Below are 14395 nucleotides of genomic sequence, written 5' to 3' on the forward strand. Positions count from 1 at the left end.
TGAACGCCATCTGTAATATAGTGATGCTGAGAAAAATACTCCTATATTCAGACACTGCACATCTGAATATCTGACCAGTGTTGGGTAAGTTACTCTGAAAAAGTCATTAATTACTAGTTACTAATTACACATTCGATAATGTAATTAGATTACTGTACAAATTACTCTCTTTAAAAAGTATTTAATTACTTTAAGTGATTCAAGGATAGACATGAAATGGCTCTTTTAATTCATTCAAATAAATAATATAAAACTACATAAAGTATTATTATTTATTACAAATGTGAGAATTAAACATTAAAGCACGGATTTTAAAGTTAGACTTTGAATTTTTTGATGTCAATTCCTCTTCTGCACACATACATATTACACAAAGTATTTAGTTTAATTACATCAGAAGTAACTAATTAAATTACAGAAAAATATGAGTAATCCCTTACTTTACTTTTTCAAGGGTAAAGTAATTAAATTACAGTAACTAATTACTTAGTAACTAGTTACACCCAACACTGTATCTGACACACACAAAATCTGTAATCACATAAATGGTTCGCTCATATGTGACTTTTTATTATACTATGCAATTATACTGTACCTAAAATGTGTACACAGAGTGTAACCACTGACAGGAATTGTATTTATTTATTTTTTAAAAGTCGAAATTGCTTATCTATATTTTGTTATAAAAATCTATTTTCTTATTCTATATTTTCATATTGGTGAAATTGTATTTATTCTACTGTAAATGCAATAAAGTTTCTCCAAGGCTGCTCGGTGATTTTACACCTAGCCCTAAATGTCTCATAAAAACAAACAATAAAGATATTTTGCTCATTAATGGTCTGGTTACATAGTTCTCTTTACATTTCTTTATATAGCGCTTTTCACGATGCTCATTCAGGACATGACTAGCCAACCTTTGACTTCGCACAGAGTAGTCCGTAAGCCTGGTTCAACACCTCATCACCCCAATAATACTGCGTTTTAGAGACGGACATTTTCTCAGGCCTCTGTGTAGAGACGTTCCCTTGCGCTCGTGTTTCTGTGTAGTTTAGAGACGCTCCCTCTACACACGTCCACGCCTCTCGCGGAAGTGATACGTGTGTTTGTGCTTCGGCTCGGTTCTGCGGCACTCATGGTCCGTGTAGCGGCGGGTCTGTGATGCTCCGGCGGGTTCGAGCGGAGCTCCGGCAGGCGGCGGATCAGATGGCGAGAAGACCCGATCTGTGCTGCGGGGCGATAGCGCTCACCTGTGCGCTGATACTACCCATAACATTCACCTGCGGGTAACACGTAACGTATTCTGTGCACTAATATCAACATTCACCATTTCAATAAAAACACCGCTCACCTGTGCGCACGTCATCGTTCTCTAATGATGTAGATTACTTTAATCTCATAATTTAGACAAAAAACATTTCTCAGAGCTGGTGGACAACGTTGTGCTAAACAGCAATTAAAGCCACAATATGGAAGAATTTTGTTATGGAATATCCAAAAATCACTTGCACAGTGTGATATATTTCATGCAGTTGTGTACTTACATTATCCCAAATGCTCCCAAGGATGTGCAAATCCAGAGAAATTCCTATTTAAAATAATGGCCCGTCCCTTGTCTCCCGTGTATTTGTCGCATATCAGTGATTTAGGCCCAATCCCAATTCTAGCCCTTTCCCCATACACATGTCTCAATTCTCTTTTGGTTGGAGGGGTAGGGGTAAGGGGAAGGGCCAGATAGCCCTTCAAACGAAGATTTTTCGGGACCTCACTTCAAACGAAGGGCTAACATGGCTGCTCACTCACTCAAGTAATTTTTGCCATTAATAAGGATTTTTATGACAGTTTTTCATTTTATGTATGTTACATTCAATCTTGTGTTTGTATTTACGGTGATGTTCTTTTAACGTTTGCAAAACAAATGGCTAAAGTTTGCTAGCGGACGGCACTGATTGCACGATATTAGAAAATATCTTTTTATGTCATATACCCGCTGCATCGGCGCATGTCCTCTGATGTAATGAGCTAGCAACGACGTATGTGATGACGTATAACAGTGTAGTAGTGGCGTCCCATTTCTTAGCGGAAAATTTGTAGCCCTTCCCCTTGCCACTTTGTTTCAAGGAGCAAGGGGTAGGGGCGAGGGGTCGGCGAAGGGGTAGAAAATCGAATTGGGATTGGGCCTTAGTCTAAACAATTGAGATTCATGTTAACCGCGGCGGTAAAACAAGAATATAACGTAATCTGTAACTTAAACTAAATGTTGGTTGATTTCTTAAAAACAATATTATTGTGTCAACTGTTATATCTAAAACAGCTTGAGATTCTGGGGTACAGTGCAGTTTTATTCGAGAAATTGTTATAGTGTTATGTTCATGTTTCAATCAAACAAGCACAACGTGAAGTGAGGTGAACTCACTATTATGTACAGTAACGCTGAAAGGATTCTGAAGGTAGCTTTTGTATAATCTGCTTATTTTAAGACAAATTGTTAAAAGCTTCCTCATTTGATAGTCGCTGTGGTTAAATGTCTGATGAATGCATAACTGTTTATGGGTTAAAGGATGGCTTAATGAATGTAAAGAGTTGACTTGTGTATATGCTCATAAAGTGTTGATGTTAAATCATATGTTGATGTCTCTTACCTTCGGTCAGTCCGGTAAAGAACGTGGTGGCGGCCGCTCGCACCCCTGTGCGGTTTTTCCCTGAAGAGGTTCCAGTGGTGGATCTGTTTCTGGGTCAGTTAGATGAAGCGGATCAGCTCCGAGAGGATGCCGATGTCTCTGTGATGTTCTATTACGCCCCCTGGTGCGCTCACTCCATCACGGCACGGCCGCACGTCCAGCGTGTGGCCCTTCGGCTCGCTCAACAGGTCAGACAGATATCAAAGTCATGTTTACATGGTGTGCAGGTGTGTGGAGACGTGTTGAACGCATGAATAAATGTAACGCAGGTGCAGTTCGTAGCGGTGAATTGTTGGTGGCATTACGGCAAATGCAGAAAACAGAAGCGCTTCTTCCAGTATCCCATAATCCATGTGTACTACAGGAGGTAAAGAACGCTCCAGCTGATGTCGTCGTGTTCAATGGTGGCATGAAATGCTGATGGTTGTGTTTGTTTGTGAAGTTTCGGTCCGATCGAGTACAGAGCTCCGGTTCATTCAGAGTATCTGGAGAGTTTTATTCAGAGGGTCTCGCGTCCACTCACATACCTGCCCACCCAGACAGCCCTGCACACCTTTCTCAACCACTACCAGGTAAATAAACGCCTTTATATGCACACACACACCGCTGATGCTTCATCTTTCACTTTCTTTAGTTGACGTGAGTGTGTTCCTGTTTAAAGTCCCAGTGAAGTAAAAAATGACAATTCTTATTGTTTCATGAAATATTGCAGCGTTTATTGTCAATAGTTGATCAATGTGGGTCATTCTCTTTTTAAAATTCATGTGGCCTTCAGTTCAAATCTGACAATGCACTTCCACCCTTTAGTGACTATCCATATTAGATGACGTATGTTAGACGGCTTGGGCGGAGCATCCGTTAACTCCTCCCCTTCAACTGTCAGTCTGCTGCCAGTTCCATTTCAAAATGCAACGGCTGTTTTTATACATCCAATCAAATCGCAGAGAAAGACGAAAGCCACGCCCACTATTTTTCTCATTCAAACTTCCATTTCACTCGGAAATGCATACGGAAGTAAAAACGATCGCAACTTCCGGTTCACGGGGACTTTAATGTGTGTGTGTCTTATGTCTTACAGCAGCAGGGTGTGGTGGGTTATTTTGAGTTTAACTCGTCTCCTCAGCCTGCTGGATACCTCGTCTTCCTGATTTCAGCCCTGATCGCACTCAAACGAGGTATCAACATCAAAATCAACCTTCACACACATCAAACCTACGCAGAATTTTAATTGTGCCATTTAACACTCTGCCTTCTCATTGGTGCAGATCATCAAGTGGCGGTGCGGTTCGCGGTGGTAACCAATCAGGCGGTGGCAGAGGGCGTTTCGCTCACAGAGGATGAAAGTGTGTATTTACATCGCCGTTTGAACAGCTCGCTGGTGAGATCCGCTCATTCATTCAGATGCCACGGCCAGAATTTGAGGTAAAGTGAAACCAGTGGTTGTGTTCTCATTGGCAGGTTTTCCCACGGACTCACAGGAACTTGACCGCTGAAGCTGTCTGCGATTGGGTGTATGAGAACAGGGAAAGCGTCGTCCACTGGATTCAGCCAATGGGAGCAAAGAGTTACTTGCTGGAGGAGGAGCTACTGAAAGGCCCCGCCCTCCTTACGTTCCTTCCCCACAATCCCCTGCAAACCAATCAGCTGCTGACTCAGGTGCCTGATATCAGTGAACACATATACCAGACGTTCACATTGTTCTGCATGTGATGGGTCAGAGAGTAGTTCACTCATTTTCTCTCCATTTAAAATTCTCCCTGTCGTCTTCTCTGCTTGAAACATAAAATTGTCAAATGACATCAAACAGACGTTTCATGCATAATCCCATGGATGTTTTTGTCAGGTTTCTGAGGTGGCGTTGCGGTATCACTCTGGCTGTGGGTCGGAGGGGGGCGTGTCCGCCGTCTGGGGATGCTGTTGGTCACTGCAGGGCCGAGCAAACGTTTGTGAACTGTGCTCCAGCCCCTCAGGTATGTGCTTGGTTCGGGAGCTGCAGGCGGTTCTGGATCTGTATTTAAGGCACGTTCCGGTCTCGAGCACCTCCTGCGGTCACGTCCAGAACTCCTACAGTCCCTATAGCCGGTACAGTGCCTGCTGCAGACCTCTGCAGAAACCTGAGCGTCGCCCCCTGCTGGACGACTCCATCACTGGCCTGCAGTGTCGGACCAATAAGACGCTGCGCTTTTACCTGCTGGACTCTGAGCTCAACTGGCATCTGGCACGGAGACTCGGAGCGCCGGCCGCTCGCAGCGCTCTGCCTTTCATCACCATCATCAACCTCAGGGACGAGACGCACTACCTGCTGAACGACACAGATTCACTGGGTATGCGCACACGCACACGCACACACACACACACACTGTGAAAGATTGACTGTCGGTGTAACGTACGGCGTCTCTCTCTGACAGAGCGCTTCATTCAGAACTTCAGCGTTCCCTACAGTCCTCTACACAGACAACTGATCGGACAAGAAAAACAACAGCATCGCTCACAATCCCTCATACAGGAAGTGACCTCGCACAGCTTCCTGGACACAGTCACGGACTCACAGAGGGTGAGCTGAGAACACGCAGACAGCATGGTGTTGTTGTGTTATGATGATTATATGATGTTTGTGTGTGTTTGCAGGATGTGGTGTTGTTGTATTATACCGGCTGGTGTGGCTTCTGTACGGCTCTGAATCACGTGTTTCTTCGACTGGCTCGTCTGTTCCAGGAAAACAGCGGCGTCACTGTGGCCAGGTCTGAGCGGTTTAACATCTGTGTTGTTGTTGTAGTCTATTATGCTGTGTTAAATCTGGATCATGAAGTCACGGATGATGAACGTTGAGCTTCATTTGCACCAGACCCGTCTGTGTTGATCTTATTTTCAGGGTAAATGTGGCACTGAATGATCTGCCCTGGGAGTTTATGGTGGATCATGTGCCTTCCATACTCTTCTTTCCCAGACACAGGTGTGTGTGCGTCACTCAAAATAAAAAAATAAAGCCAGGTGTGTGTGTGTGTTACTGACATGAATAATGTATTTCACACACACAATCTCTCTCTCTCTCGCAGGAAACAGATGAGTGTGAAATTTCCAGAAAACACTCCCGTCACTCTCCCAAACCTGCTGCGCTTCATCCTGCAGCACATGAGCCATGCCCCCTGGGCAGGGTCAGGTGGTGGGGCGGGGTCTAAGTCTCTTCTGGAGGCGGAGCTTCAGGTCCTGCAGCAGGAAGTGTCGTCTCTGCAGCGGGCTCGAGAGCTTCTCTCTCATCAGCTCGCTGTGCTGTGGAGGGAAAACCGCCATCTCACACTGCAGACGCATGCGCTGGAATCCCAGAATGCCGAGCTGCAAGCGCAGAGCGGCCGCCTGGAGACGCTGTACAGAGAGAAAACACGTCAGCTGAGCGACACCGTTCAGAGACTGCAGGAACTCGCCGATGCGTCTGAAGAGCTGCTGAAGGAAAACTCTCTGCTGAAAGTGCTGCTGGACGCTCTGAGAGAGACAGACAGAGACGCACAGACAGACAGGTAACAGAGAGAGAGACAGACGGGTGACATTTGACCTATTTTTAAACTCTGCTCTGTTTTTAGGACCATGTAGAGTTTTTGTATTGTGATCAATGTATTAAAGCCGAGTTCACTGAATGACCAAGATTTGCTGTTCACTTAATTCAAGATGTTTTGCCTGAATCGTAGTCCGCTGTGATTTGTGAAAGGCAAATCTCACGTGTCGCTTCCACGTCTGCTCAGTCCCATCCTGCACACGTAGCGTCCATAGGGAACAATGACTTTTTCACTTAAGATGCACATAGGATTGATCCAAACACTACATCATACATCGACAACCAAAAAGGGGAAAGTCTTCAGGCTATCCGTTTCAAGCTACATCCACAAATACGATCAAAAGCGAAGTAAACTTTTGCACTTACTTGAGGCTTGATCACAGAGGCACTCAACAACGCTGTCGGTTCGCTGAAACTTTAACGGGTTCTTTTGGTAAACATAGCCGGCTGAGATTTTAGCAGACGTACATCATCACCAGTGTTGGGAAGGTTACTCTGGAAATGTAATGGGTTACAGAGTACAAGTTACTCTACCTTTATGAAGTAATTAAATGGTTACACTACTTATTACATTTTAAATAGAGTAACTGATTACTTTTCTAAATTTCTCACGAATATGTAAGAATTTTAGTTTCAGTACTCAATACTGATTAGTATCAGACTTTCAAAATCCTTCATCACTTGAATTAAGATTATAATAAACCATACACTAATATACAGTGATTTGTTCACTAGGTGGCGCTTTAGGTTAACATTTATCATAGGAAAAGTTTCAAACCCTGTCTATGTGTTTAAGTGCAGGTGACAAACATTTGGTTCTGCTCATCGTTTAAAAAGAGCCAGAGCCGACAGAAAAGCTTTGTTATAGATTAGTGCTAAGTAGAGAGACTGTTTGAATACACCAGGCTAGAAACTACATTGATTTGAAACAACAGAAAATGTGCAGGTTATTTTGTATAAAAGAGTGTTAAAAGTATTTATTTTTATAGTGTTGTACAGTACATTAAAGGAAAATAAAAGGGTTTGTGTTAATACGTTCTTATGATGAATCGTTTGTTCTTGTTGTGAACTGATTTGAAATCATCCAGCGCTGTCTCAAGTTATAGACAGATATTACGTTTCCTGAACTCATGCGTGATTAGTTTCGTTTTAAACCTCAAATATCACATTGTTCGTCTTCAGTTTCAAAAAATCTGTCATAGCCTTCAGAGAATGGCAGTAATGCGCTCACGTTGAGTGGTAATAGTTGTCAGTGGAAATCCACAGAATTTGTTATGAATGGAGATAAACATCGTTTAATAAACTACTGGATATGAACCAAGCCATACAGAGCTCACATACGTTTACATCAGCATTGTGTAGCAGGCGGGAGGAGTCACTGGCATATTATTTAATGATGATGCCGCATTTTGGTGGATTTCTCCACATAACATCTAATTGGACTTAAAATACTAGTTAATAAGTTCCAGTTTACATGAATTGTTATGAGGAAATGTAAAAGCACACGACTGCAGTCTGTTGTGTGATGTCATTTCCTCTCTTTTTCTTTCAGCACTTCTGTTTTATGTGATTGTGTGAAAATGTTTATTTGTGAAAACACACACAAGTGTGAGGGTAACAGCAAAGAAACTCATCTCATGTATTGTGTCAATGCAGCGAAATCAAGTTTGCACCTTGTGAAATGTTTTTATTTGCTTTTGTATCTTTTATCACTTAAAGGGGTCATATGGCGTGAGCACGTGTTTTTCTGTGTCTTTGGTGTGTTATAAGTCGCTCATGCGTGTATTAGACGTGTAAAACTGCAGAAATGAAAGTGGGAACAAAAGAGTCATTCTATGTAAAAGCGAATGCTCACCCAGACCTGTCTGAAACACCTCGTGTAGCCACACCCCCACAAATCTACATCAGTTGGTGGTCTGATTTGACTAAGACCGCCCAAATCTAAACGCAAGTGAGGTGGGCGTACTTGTAAATCTCATTGTATGGTCACCGCCGCAGCCATGTCGTGGAGACGCTGTGTGTTTCGTTGCCAAAAGAAAGACTCCTTGTTTGCCATGCCAAAAGATGTGACGACTAAAAACGAAAGGTTACATTTTATTTACAACACTGTTCCAGAACAGTACAATCCAAATATACAAGTGTGTGCAGCGCATTTCACAGATGATCTCTTCATGAACCTGGGAGAGATTAAGACCGGCTGTGCACGAAAGCTTTTGTTAAAAATTGGGGCTGTTCCAACCATTACAACTTCGCAAGGACAGTCTGGCGCTTCAGATTCGCAGCCTGTAAGTATATTTTCATTGTAAAAGACTTTGTTACGGACTAACGCTAGTTGAGTTTGTCGTGTGTTTGTGATCTGCAAATGCAGACACGCGCGCAACGTGAAAAAACACAACATAAGTCCTAATAATCAGTAATAATGTTCCCACTATTGTCAAAGTTGATGTATCGGCTTGATCATCTTCATTTTCCGGATCAGATTCGGGCTCAAATTGATAAGGAAGTACCGATGACATTTGATCACCTGTCAGTGACATTTGATCACCTGTCAGTACAATTGAAGAGGAACCTGATGCTCCGAATATGGTCAGAGGCGTTACATTTCCCTCACACGCTTGCAGTATTCCACCAATCACTACACACTGGTGAACTGGCCAATCACAGCACACCTCGCTTTTCAGAGCCATGAGCTTTGTTAAACATCTGCGTGTTTCAGAGAGGCGGTGCAAAGAGGAGATACAAACATGTACGGTGTGTGGAAAATACAGCGTTTTTTAAACTTTAAATGGTGTATACACATTACATCACATCTAAAACAAACCATAATATTCCTTTTAGCCGTGTCATATGACCCCTTTAAATAATTCTGATATGTATCATTCAAATCTTTTGCTGAATTTCATGTGAATCTGAATATTTCTGGGTTTTTTTGTGGATAATAGTGAGGTCATATCACTCCAGCTCCTACCCGTGTGTAAAGACCACGTGTTACCTCACAAGATTCCAGCACCGCTACCAATTCCATCACTAAAGCAGCATCTCTGAAGTATCTGAACACAGATCTTTCAGCACAGGTTCTCTCTTCTGGTCAGTGGTCTGCTCTGGTGTTTGTGCTGCTGATGAGACTCAAGAGACGTTTGAACTGCAGAAATCCAGAAGATCTGATGAAGCTCTGGTGATCAGAAACACCAGAAGAGCTCTGTAAGATTCATCTCTACATTCATTCACATTAACACTGCTATAAATCACCTATGTTGATTCCTGTTGCTTCATCTGCTAAAAGCCAATGATTATTTACTGTTTTATTAAAATACTTATTTCAAAAATGCCCAATGTTTTCCCAGAACAATTGTTGTATTGAATATAGGCTATACTGTACATTATGTCCTTGAAAGTATTCTAATAATATAAATGCAAGGGTGTCCCCTGCTTAGTTGCATCATGTTGAGTTTTTTAATAGTCATATTGGATGATGTTTGTTAAAATAAAAAGGTGTGCGTGCGTGCGTGCGTGTGTGCGTGCGTGCGTGCGTGAGTGAGTGAGTGCCAGTGTTGGGCAAGTTACTCTAAAAAAGTAATTAATTACTAGTTACTAATGACATATTCAATAGTGTTACTAGATTACTGTAGAAATGAGTAAAAATAATTTTTAAAGTATTTAATGACTTATTACTAATGACTTTCCATACCTATATCAACTGTGATTAGTTAAGTCAGTGGTTCTCAACCAGGGGGTCGCAGAGGTACTGCAGGTGGGGCGTGACGGTTCCCCGAAACCCAACCTTTGGAACTCGATTGCGAATGCACGGAGGCCAATGTTCCGTCTGAAGCTGCGCGCGTGAGACTCATTGTAGGTCCCGCACAAAAGCGCAATATCTACAAAGTAGGCAAACGTCCACTCTGGAAGCAGCAGCAGTTACCTCTACACCATCTTAAGAAACAGGCAGATCATATAAGTACGTTTGTCTTTCAGACTGTCATTTCAGAACAAGCGCAAGTCTCTCTCTCTCTCTCTCCCGATGAGTTCAGAGTGCGCGTGAAGGGAGTTGTCACTGATGGCAGTGAGGAGAACCCAATTGCAGGCAGCGGGGATGAAGGGGTTAACACAAACTTTTATTAAATAAAGAAACCCAAAACAAAAGACCCACAATGGGGTAACGAAGACAGAACTAAATATAAAAACAGAAACAAAATACTTCCCACGAGGGGACAAAAACAGCAGGACAAAATAACAAGAACGAAACACGACCAAACGTCAAAACACAAGGCTAGACTGGATGAGACAAGGAGCACACGCACAAAGGTACAAGTTCACGTACATACACAATCCACGAGCACAGGACAAAGAAACATGAGGGCATTTTAAAGGCAAGACAAACGAGGGATAATGACACAGGGCAGGTGGGAAACATTAGACACGGCAGGGAAGCAATACATGAAACGAGAGGGGCGGCCCAATGACAAGACAAGAGAAAACACATGGAGTGTCGAAACATAAACACCCCATGGTTTTCTCACACAAAACCAAAGGCTTTTGTCATGACTCTGCCACACGACCATGAAAAACATGACTAAGTGAGGCAGAGCCATGACGGGAGTAGTGTTAATAAAGTGCCTTTTCATATATTTCTGATCTTGGACGGCTGTTTAAAGCTGTTGACAGTTAGTAAAGATGTAAAACGCTATTTTCCATGTCTGTATTATAAACTGCGAATAAACTCTCGCTCGTGTTAAAATCATGGAACGCGCATCGTTCTCGTGATCTGGCAGATGAATCCTTTTGGAATAATGCCCAAAACACTACAATTTTGTAATGGTTTTAATGCAAAAAGCTAATGGTTCACAATGGTATTTTAATGGAAACCATTCATTTCTGTGACGATTTCTTTTGTTTTTATCAGCAGGGTTGTTACATTTATACACTGATCTCTTGAGATCAATCTTCTTTATATATAGTGTATACTGTATATCTAACATATTTTACACATTATCTTATCTATCCTCAATGTGCAATATGGGGTGGGGCGGCGCCAGTTCTTAAAATGGGTTACAGGGGGGCGCTACCATGAAAAGGTTGAGAACCACTGAGTTCAAGGATAGACATGAAAGGGCTCTTTTAATTCATTCAAATAAATCATATAAAACTACATAAAGTAGTATTATTAACTGACTGAAGTATTACACATGAGAGAATTATAAAGTAAAGCCTGAATTTTAAAGTTAGACTTTGAATTTTGATGTCAATTCCACTATTGCACACATATATAACACACAGTATTTAGTTTAATTACATCAGAAGTCACTGTCATTAAATTAAATGAGTAATCCCTTTCTTAACTTTTACAAGGGAAAAGTAATTAAATTACAGCAACTAATTACATAGTAACTAGTTACACCCAACATGCTGATCACGTGATCTTTCATGAATTGAAGATGTTTTAAAACGAGGTTTGTAGTACCCACTCCACACCACCAGAGGGATCCCTAACACAACGTACACGACTGATCAAACTCAGGGTGTGTCTCTTGATCAGGACTCAGACATTTGAAGGGCCGTCTCATTCCTTGAATCCGTCCTGTGCACTTTCCATAAAAATCCCGCAATGCAAAGAGCACCCGTCTATGGTCCCAGTGCCCAAACCCGTGAACACGACAAACTGTTAAACTCACATGACGTTAAACTTCAAATAAGGATTCGTCCGTATTGTTCGGCAGAGAGCGCAGATTCGCCAGATGTATGCTAGGCAGCGCAGTTTTAACGCCGCGCTTTCTGAGCCTGATTAGCGCGCCGGCTCGCTTCCCACGCGTGCGCGTCCTGGAGCGCTTTGTTAGCGCCGCTGCGCCTCCTACTGCGATGTTAAGTAAAACGTCCGAATAATCAAAAACCGGTAAAAGATCAGATGGTGTGCACTGCCGAATGTTCAGCAGTTCATCTCTTGTGAAACTGATTGTATGGGAAAAACATAGAACAGGACAAACTAACAAAAACACTAAAACAACTGTTCACTCATTTCACAAATAAGTGTTTAATAAGAATTAGGTACAAGCGCTCATCCTAACCCTAGTCTTTAAATTAATTTTAAATTATAATATCACGTGTGTTTAAGTGCATAATCTCTGAACAAAAATGGTTTTAACAAGCACCACCCGCTGGTTATAAATGAAAGCACAAAAAGCTCACATTGTTTTCCAAAGACAGATATTTATTATAATGCTCTGTATCCTAAACCTGTCTTAATTGAGTACCTCTGCTGTAAGTGTTTTTCCACACAAATATTAGTTTTTTGATGCTAACCAAAGTTTGATGAATGGTAAAGCTATAATGTCTACTACTGTGCTTATTTAAGAAAAAGGCATGAGTGGAGTAAAAGGAGGTCATTTTATTTTTATACAGTTTTTCATAAAACAGCAATCCTATTAGTTCATCTACATAACTATAATAAATAAAATACAAGAAAAGACAAATAAATAGAAGGATCCATAGCATGCTAAATGTAGTCTATAACACCCCCAGGTTTGCAGAAATGGTTTGACCCAATTCTTAGGCAGCCAATGATATAGATCCGTTTAAACTCATGCGCGTCGCGACCGCGCGCGTCGCCCCTTATTTCCGCGCGCCTACATTTAAAATAACGAATATGCGCGCGGAAAAGACGCGAAATGTGAATCGGGCCTAACTGCGTTTGCCCCTTTCTGACCCAATGCTGAAAACAACCCGTACAACATTATTCCTTTTACTTTAATCACACAAATCACACACACAGCCTAATTTCTTACATGTTTTATTGCTGTATGTGGGTTTCATTTCTTATCACTTGTGAAGGGGATTCTCCCAATCAGATCCAGATGACTGTTGGCCTCATTTGCTTATTAAAATGAATAGATATCATGATGATGTTGTTATCGTGAATTCATTAGGTCATGACAATCGTGGAAATCTGAAAATCTGTCGAAGTGTCCACAATCGGGAAACAAATAAATTAAAGTTCAAATAAATTGCTTTGTCGTATTTTATATGATTGTATACAGACGTTATGATATAAAAACGTTATAATAAAACAGCATCTTTTTTTTCAATTCGAGTTTATAGTTTCGTTTTAAAACAGCTGTAGAAATCCGTGACGTAATAAACGCGCGCGTTGCCGCGCTTCATGTCATCTCCGCAGTCCGATAGCGGACGAGCAGCCTGTGATCAGCACCACTTTATGCCCCGCGGTTGCCATGGTTTCAGCGGAGGAACGGGCCCAGGTGCAGCGCGAGTCTCTTCGACGCTGTCTTGCACCGTGAACGCGCGCACGGAAGGTCAATGCAGTCATCTGACAACCTCAAGTCACATTATCAACATCACAAAATAACAACTTAACTCAGTATAAAACAAACTCAAGCAAGTCTAAATAAAGCGCGAGATGATTGGGTGGAATTATCTGTGTCTAGTCTCAGATTATCAATCGTGACTCGTGCGTGCGCGTGTGTTTGGCGGTCACAGACAGTAATGAAAACACCTCTGTATTTGATGTATTACTCGTGTTTCTGAGAAAAATGTGTTTCATCAACATCATCATCATCAAACATGATGTTTATTTCATTAGTTTTGTCTGAAATACTCAAATGTTATGTTCACTGTGTTTTTAGACTTTTGGACCAGACTGCACGTGACATAAACCTCAGAATGTTACAGACAGACAGAGAAAAACTGAAGAACACAGGTGCGACCTCTGAAACTACACCTGGAGTCCTCACAGAGAGAGGTCATTCATTTATCTGTGCTCTCTGTCACACACGCACACACACAGAGATCATAAAATAATAAATTAATAAATGTTGACAAAAGACAACAGAACATTAATATCCAGATGATGATGATGATGGTGATGATGATTGTTGAATATGAAGAGTTCAGGGTCAGCTGCTGCAGTTGACCTTTGACCCACACATTCACACAAACACACACTTTCAGAATAACATTCAAGCAGTTTAACACTCTAAATTCCATCACTAACAAGAACGTGTGTGTGTGTGCATGATGTATATTTTGTGTGCGTGCGTGTGTGATGTATTGTGTGTGTGTGTGTGTGTGTGTGTGTGTGTGTGCATGATGTATATTGTGTGTGCGTGCGTGAGTGATGTATTGTGTGTGTGTGTGTGTGTGTGTGTGTGTGTGTGTG

The 14395-nt window shown here is 41.8% G+C and overlaps 1 protein-coding gene across 1 annotated transcript; it reads left to right on the plus strand.

Annotated features, from left to right (window-relative positions):
• The first annotated feature begins 605 nt into the window (after positions 1-605).
• On the plus strand, positions 606-7232 carry txndc11 (thioredoxin domain containing 11). The gene is made up of 12 exons (XM_057330902.1): positions 606-1286; positions 2653-2869; positions 2951-3048; positions 3124-3253; positions 3760-3856; positions 3947-4059; positions 4140-4337; positions 4525-5005; positions 5090-5235; positions 5310-5422; positions 5554-5634; positions 5738-7232. Exons 1-12 carry the CDS (start codon positions 1162-1164, stop codon positions 6198-6200), a joined length of 2262 nt encoding a protein of 753 aa, XP_057186885.1. The 5' UTR covers positions 606-1161; the 3' UTR covers positions 6201-7232.
• Positions 7233-14395: the final 7163 nt, after the last annotated feature.

Source organism: Triplophysa rosa, linkage group LG4 (genome assembly GCF_024868665.1).
Source record: "Triplophysa rosa linkage group LG4, Trosa_1v2, whole genome shotgun sequence".
NCBI lineage: Eukaryota > Metazoa > Chordata > Actinopteri > Cypriniformes > Nemacheilidae > Triplophysa > Triplophysa rosa.